The sequence below is a fragment of the Clarias gariepinus genome, chromosome 17, assembly GCF_024256425.1.
Source record: "Clarias gariepinus isolate MV-2021 ecotype Netherlands chromosome 17, CGAR_prim_01v2, whole genome shotgun sequence".
Lineage (NCBI taxonomy): Eukaryota > Metazoa > Chordata > Actinopteri > Siluriformes > Clariidae > Clarias > Clarias gariepinus.
This window is the reverse complement of record NC_071116.1, coordinates 1,428,988-1,436,493: the sequence shown is the minus strand read 5'-3', so window position 1 is coordinate 1,436,493 and position 7,506 is coordinate 1,428,988. Positions and strand designations below refer to the sequence as shown.

Here is a 7,506-nt window from a genome sequence, read left to right as displayed (position 1 = left end):
GGTATGTAACGATGTTCTCACTGTATGATTAATGTATTCATGTCATTATGTTCATTAGTGGTATAATGTTAACTCTTAGGTTTGTTAGCCTTTCTGCTTATGATGCTTGCTATGCTCACCATGCTAAAAACACAATAAAAGCCTAATATACAAACCATCACAGAAATTCTAATGGTTTCTATTAAATACCATCATGAACCATTAACTTTTTTCAGTAAAACTATTACAAAATTCCTTATTGTAGTGTGTTTCCGGCACTTTTCCAGTAGGATTTATCCCATCCCACCCACCAATAGAATCCATTATATACCAGCAGACATTGTTATACTCACCATTAAAACTAATACACTTCCCATTATAACCATTAAATCCATTACATCTTCTATTATTTTAGGGCAGGGTTCTATTGTTTTTTCAGCAGTGTATACAACATGAGATCTAATTACATTTAATCACAAAATTATGCTTTGCAACAAAACTGTTGCACGTACAGTTATTTATTTCCATTGTTTATGTTAATGTTGTAAAACATTTAGCATTTAGTTAGGGCATGTTTATTTAAATTTGCAATTTTATTTTTATATTTAGAGTATTATTGTAGCCAACAGTCTTTTGATGTCAATTTTAACTGCGTCCTGTTTCACTACAGTGTAGTAAACGTACAGTATTACTACAATAAAACGTGTGGTGTGTACAAAATGTGAAGTTTGTTGTCTTTTTTTTTTTGTTTGTGTTTTTGGTGGCTTGGGGCGTCAGGAGGGAGTCTCGCCCGGGGAGCAGTTCAGTGTAGAACCGCCCCTGCCCTCAGAATTATATACATTGAGGAAAAGTGAATTTTTGATTGATGTGAGTAAATCCTCACACACACACACACACACGTCTCCTTACGATACAGATAGAGTTTCATGAAGAAGTCTGGGCCTCTCAGTTAGATTCTGATCGCTGACGATAACAGGAGAACAATTAACAATGGAACTCCGTCACGTTTCATTGAGTCAAATCATTTCATCCAGCTAACAAGGACTCGACTCTTTCTTGATCAAAACCAAATTGTTGCTTTTTTGTGCATCTAAATGGACAATTAAAAAAATATGTTTCATCTGTAATTTCAAAATATTTTAGTATTATAAATTAATATATATAAAAAAAAGGACTGGCATCACTTGCATCTACAGAAAAAACAAACAGCATTTTTTATTCCCTTTAGTTTATTTACATAAGAGACTGTATAAGAAAACAAGCTTGCAAAGATAACAGAAGCTCTCACAATCTATTTCTCCTCAACACTTGAGCTTTATTTTTTAGAAAAAGCAGGAGAGAAGGGCAGGAATGTGCGGTGGTGGTGGAGATGAATAAAAAGAACACGGAGTATAAAGTAAAGATTAACATTAGCTTTGAGGTTGAGGACCGACTGGCGACATCAGCAGGATCGGCAGCGAAGCTCGATAAACAGACTGCTAAAAAAAAAAAAGGGACGCTTAGCAAAACTATTTTTCAGAGCAGAAAATAAAGAACGAGGCAGAGGTGTCTCGCAGCGTAGAGGTCGTGACCTTGTTAGCATTTAAGCGCTTTATAAAAAACTGTTAGGGTTTCTTCATTTACTGCTACGATTTAGTGTTCTGTATTTGGCCTTAAAATCAAAAATTAAATAAAAAAAATAAATAAATAAAAAAAGGATGGAGGATAATTTTTTCTGCGGTGTTGAATGTTTAACTCCACACTAGAGAGGGGTGTCGATCCCTGAGTGTGTCACGATCTCATACGCTTCAGAGAGAAACGAAATCAGTCTCAAAACAATCTTCTGTAAAAACAATGTAGATTTACTGTTTTTTCACAAATATAAACTTTCATTACAACAAAATAATAATAAAAAAAATTCAAGACAAAAAGGTACAGATCACAACAGGGAAAAAAACCCAACATTAGTACATTTTAAAACCTAAGGCGTGGCCACAGGATAGAGGTAGATGTTTTCCTGACGTGCTGATCTGAGAAACCTTTGCTTTTAGCTAAATTAAACTTCTAACTGCTCGCAGATCAACCACACAGGAAAACCTCCACCAGCTCGCTCTGCAGTTATCGAGTCGGTACTAAGCGGGTGCGGGCGGGGCTCTCAGACGTACTCCTTGGAGCTGCTCGGGGGCCGGGACTTCGGATATGTCGGCCTGGCCTTCTGACTCTTGGAGCAGGACGCTGCTAGCAGGCCGCCGCCGAACACGGTGAGAAAGGTTCCCGCCCAGGCCACGAAAATGGCACCGCCGAATTCATACCTGCAGAGAAAAAGGACAAGTTTTAGATAAAACGCAAAAGTAGATTATTGATCATGGGGTGATGAAAAAAATGTTTCTGGGGTCAGGTTCAGGTCAGTTCTGGATGTGGTTTAAAAATAATAAGTTTAAAAGCAAATGCATTTCTGACCTTTTTAAAAATCAAGAAAGCATCTGTATTTGTTTTTATTTCCCATTTATTTCAATGCAAGTGCACACAAATCAAATTTACAAAATTAAATTAGTAATTTGTCACAAAAAGCCTGAAATGTACGAGTCACAATTCTTAATTCTTGATTTATGAAACACTTTATGCACAAAATTTTAAAACCTGGAGGATTAGCCTATTTTACATTACATTTCACAGAGTCTTTGGACACTAGGGAAGTGTGTATATATATATTACAGCTTAAGAGCGAAATCTAACATCAAGTTTAGTTTAGTTTTTTGTTTAACTTCCAGCAAGTCCAAGAAGATTTTCCTGCACGTTTGTGTTCTTGGTATTGAGTAACAGACCCAGAGCACTGATTAACCACAGTGTGCTATACAAGCTGATTGATAATCACACACACACTCACTTCGTGTTGACCGGAGTGAAGGGACTGTAGAAATCTTGGATGATCTGGTAGGAGAAGTACGAGCAGGCAACGATGGAACACAGAGCTAAAGGAAAACCAAAAACACACACACAGAGAGAGATATGATGGTTAGCATCATGCTGCATGACTAGCAATGCATCCGACACCGTGTGTAAATCCAACACTGAGGTTAAAGCTGTAAATATCCTCCGTATGATGCATCAAAGCCTTTTCCACAACTAGCAAGACGAGTTCATGTGCCTTTGATCATTAACTCTGTAATGTTAATCGAATTAGTTTGATAAAATGAGAAGCAACTAAAATGTAAAACTCAAATGATTCCTAAGCTACACCACGGAAGCTCCAATGTGGAAAAGGTAGAGTTCCGACTCCCACCAGATTTAAAATAATAATAGTTTAAAGCAAGTAATTGTTAGCTAAATAAAGAGATAAGCTAAGCATTGTCTCCTGTAATGTGTGCTAGGCTCGTTAGCATGACGAGCGTGACTTGCCTCCCAGCAGAAGGATGATTCCTCCAGTCATAGCGATGCGAGATTTTTTTACTTTGTCATCACCACCACAGTTGGTACACTTCATGCCCATGGAGGCCACGCCCAGTCCGATCACCGTCAGCAGGATACTGATGATCATCAGAGCGCGAGTGGCCTGGAGAGAACCTACAGAGAGAGAGAGAGAGAGGTTAGCTTGGACCCAGACACTACAGGAGACACCACACCCTTTTTGCCTTTATCTTGTTTATGAAACCAGATCAGCACTTTATCTAGAGTTTACACCTGGAAGAATCGTACTCTACACCAAACAGTTTCGCGATGCTAGTCTTATTGCTGTTTCAGGAAACACGACAGGAGAAACTTTTATAGGTTGAGCCGCCATCTTGCAAAAATAAATCCTGACACTTCGATATCGATAAACAGCCGAAGACTAATAATGTTTCTTGTAATATTTTTCTTCTCTGAAGTGTGTGTGTTAGTGCTTACATACTCAGCGCTAGAAATAAAACGAAAAAATAAAGAACAACTCCTCCACTGCAGGGTCCTGTGCAATACGAGAGCGTTAAACCAAACTTTACTTGATTAGGATAAATCAGAACGTTTGGTTCGACTCCAGTTGCTAGGCAGACTACAGTTTTATTCTCTACACAGCCATCACTTGGCCTGGAAGTAGAGACTTTTCAGGAAATCAAGAGTCACGAAATATACAGAGGACCTTTAACGAGTGCTTGTGTTTTGTGTGTGTGTGTGTGTGTGTGTGTGTATTCTGGAAGATTTCTGACATTTCTTGATGTATCAAATGGATTTCAGAGAACCTTGAATTGTCTACGGTTTCACACCCGTAGCCTCATCGTTATTTACAAAAAAAAAAAAAAAAAAAAACACACATGCGGCAGCTTAGAAAAGCAGAAGAAAAAAATCTGCACGCTGTAAGCCGCAATTTCAGGCCCTGATCCCCATCCATACAGGATCTTTTGTATGTGCTTGCTTTCGTGAGGCCGAATCCCTTCCCCCAACGCTCCACCTGCACACAGGTGCAAACCAGTTTCATCCAGCAGTGTGTGTGTGTGTGTGTGTGTGTGTGTGTGTGTGTGTGTTGATCTGTTTGCTCTTTACATGCGAGATCACACAGAACTGGTTGGACCAGTCCGAGTCTCAGGACAGAGAGAGGGGGAGAGACAGGTTTTGTTTTGAAGTCTCCGCCCACCAGTTCTCTGTAAGTCCGAGGATTTTTCTCTGTAATCAGGCCGCAGACTTTTAAACAAAAGAATGATTTTTCGAGAATCCTAAAGAGTTTGGAGCTGAATCGGATCACTAACGGTGCAGTTTATCGCACGTGGCTCATATTTATGTTTGTAGAAGTCATAAAAAGGTGTTGAAGCGATAACGCCTTATCATTACCTGATAGTGAAGTTAAACAAATAAACGCTACGAGCCAAAAAAAAAAGAAAAAAAATTAAGCTGGAATAACAGATTCTGATTCTCAGAACCAAAATGACAGAAATATTTTAAACTAATTAAGGTCTGGTGTGTCATGACTCAGGTGCCTGTGTGTGTGTGTGTGTGTGTGTGTGTGTGTGTGTGTGTGTGTGTGTGTGTGTGTGTGTGTGTGTGTGTGTGTACGTTGCTGCTGGTTAACATTTGCATGCTCTAGTTTTTGGAATCGTGATGCAAATCTGGATGAACGAAAGTCGTGGCTACACTCCCTCCCTCCCACCCTCCCTCTCCTCCACTGAAACCCGGACAGGACTTTCCAAAGGTACAGGAGGTGGAGGAGGCATTCTGTCATGTAATGATTACTCACATCACTGTCTAACTAACTGGGTCATTCTGGAAAAAATTTAATAAATAAATAAATAAATAAATAAATAAATAAATGTGAGCCCGAATAATACACACACACACACCAACCAACACACTGTGAAAATCCTCTCCCTCGAATACACACACACACACACACACACACACACACACACACACACACACACACACCACTCATCCTCTCATTTCACTTAAAGCAGGAAGCGCAACTCCAACAAACATTTTACTCCCTTCTATACTGCCTTTGTTCTACTTCCTCCAGTTCCCGCTCTCCCTCTATACACCCGAGCGTCCCCTTTAACCCTGAAGCACCGATGCATTTCACATCTCACCCCACCCTCCTGCAAGGGAAAAAAGGAGAAACAATACACCGTAGCAACATACAGGTGTGTTACCTGGGGGTGTGGCTTAATATAAAAAAAATCTAATACAGAATGAATCAAGAATGAATCCTATTGTTTGGAAAGAGAGAGGGGGAAGAAATAAAAACACACTGAAATTTCACGACAATGCGAAAAATCTTTTACTCGACACACTGTCCAGCTTCAAAAGTGTAAAATAATCTGAGAAATAAATAAATAAATCTGATGTTAATTAACTGAATTGACTGAAATAAATCGCACATCTCAAACACACAGAACGTAAACAAGTAAAAAAACGACTTATTATACTGGCAATTACTTTTATTTTTTACAGCAGGGTGAGGTGGTAAGCGTGCCTGCGCATGCGCATTAGCGACCTGCGCTTCTCCCGCTGCAACCTGTTCTTTTTTTTTTTTTTTTTTAACCCGAGCGACAGGTAGGTACAGGTTTCCACTACAAGTATCAAAAATACTGCATAATAAAAAAAACAACAATGTGTTGATACATAAAATATATAGATAAATAAATATTTTGGAAATGTATAGCATAAAAAAATAAAAATAAAAAAAAATCAATAACCAACAACAAATAATCCAGGTCTAACTGTAGAAATAAAAAAGATATGCCACAAGCGAGACTTATAGTATTAATAACTATAATAGCACTTAGACATGACAGTTTTAAGTACTTTAAGTAACTTAGGAAAGAATTTTTTTTTTCTTTCTTTCTTTCAGAGTGATTAGTTTGTGTCGGTTCTTACGGTTGAGCTGAAGCATGGAGTCGTAGACTTTGCACTGCATCTGCCCGGTGCTCTGGTAGGCGCAGGACATCCACAGGCCCTGGTACACGGCCACGGCGGTGATAATGTTGTCCCCTACATAAGCCGACATTTGCCACTGGGGCATGATGGTGCCAGCTAAAAGGCCAATCAGCCCGATCAGGGCCAGAGCAAACCCCAGTAACTGCAGCCCTTTATTCGCCATCTTCTTCTATTCGGTGTTTCCCCCCTCCTTATTATTAAATAAAATTAAGTCCTTAAAAATGTGCAGAACGTTCTGTTTAAAAAAAAACTGTTAAAAATCCAATTTTTCCTCCAGGAACGATTTCCAAAAGATGAAGAATAAAAACCCCAGCCTGGTCTGAAGTCACCGGGAGAGAGACACACCTGTCCTGAAACACCGCACCTTCAATGATGAGGCTCGGGAGCGCGCATTTAAAGGACACGCGCGAGTGGGTAACCGAAAGGTGGGCGGAGCTACGCCTGAGTTTCGCCTTTAGTCCGTACTGCTCTCTGATTGCACGAGACTCCGGAAGACGTCACCGTTTCGAGGATGAGTAACCTTTCGGCTCGAAGAAGTAGAAGAAGCACGCGCACGGAGAGTTTCGGGATTTCCGACTCTCCACTGAATCGGTTCATTTGATTCGACTCATCCTATAGACTTTCTCCTTTTACTCCTCTTTCTGCAAAACGCCATCGGAACTTGTTTTAATGAAGTCTTTCAAATCTACCCCAACAATTCAGTTCCTCAACGCGAGTCGGTTTTCCTTTCATGTTTATTTCAAAGATCCGATTCTTAAGAGTCGACTCAATCATAAACGACTCATCAGAAACAGGATATACAGATTCATCTGTTTTTATCATCAAAGTTGACTCGATGATTTTGTAACAGACTGTTTGTTTTATACTGCAATAAAATGTAGTTATATAGAGAGGTTATAAAGTTTATAGAATGTTATCAGTCAGCTGATTATACATTATGAATCATCACTATAATCTCAGGCCCATCATTTGATCATTTATTAAACATACATATTGTTTTTATTTTGGGTCCTGATCTAAAAATAAACAAACAAAAAGGAGCTGTGGGAGAAAGTGACTAAAGCGTTTAACAGTTAATTCACATTACTCACACACTCAGTCATCGTCTAGACCACTTTAACCTGTGTACAAGGTACCACCCTTACA

At 39.3% G+C, this 7,506-nt stretch overlaps 1 protein-coding gene across 1 annotated transcript; it reads right to left on the bottom strand.

The window, feature by feature from the left end:
- Nucleotides 1–1,223: 1,223 nt before the first annotated feature.
- cldn7b (claudin 7b) lies at nt 1,224–6,721 on the bottom strand. The gene is made up of 4 exons (XM_053515651.1): nt 6,301–6,721; nt 3,358–3,522; nt 2,846–2,930; nt 1,224–2,270 (listed from the first exon to the last, which is right to left on the bottom strand). The coding sequence occupies exons 1-4, from the start codon at nt 6,521–6,523 to the stop codon at nt 2,114–2,116; spliced, it is 630 nt and encodes a 209-aa protein (XP_053371626.1). The 5' UTR covers nt 6,524–6,721; the 3' UTR covers nt 1,224–2,113.
- Nucleotides 6,722–7,506: the final 785 nt, after the last annotated feature.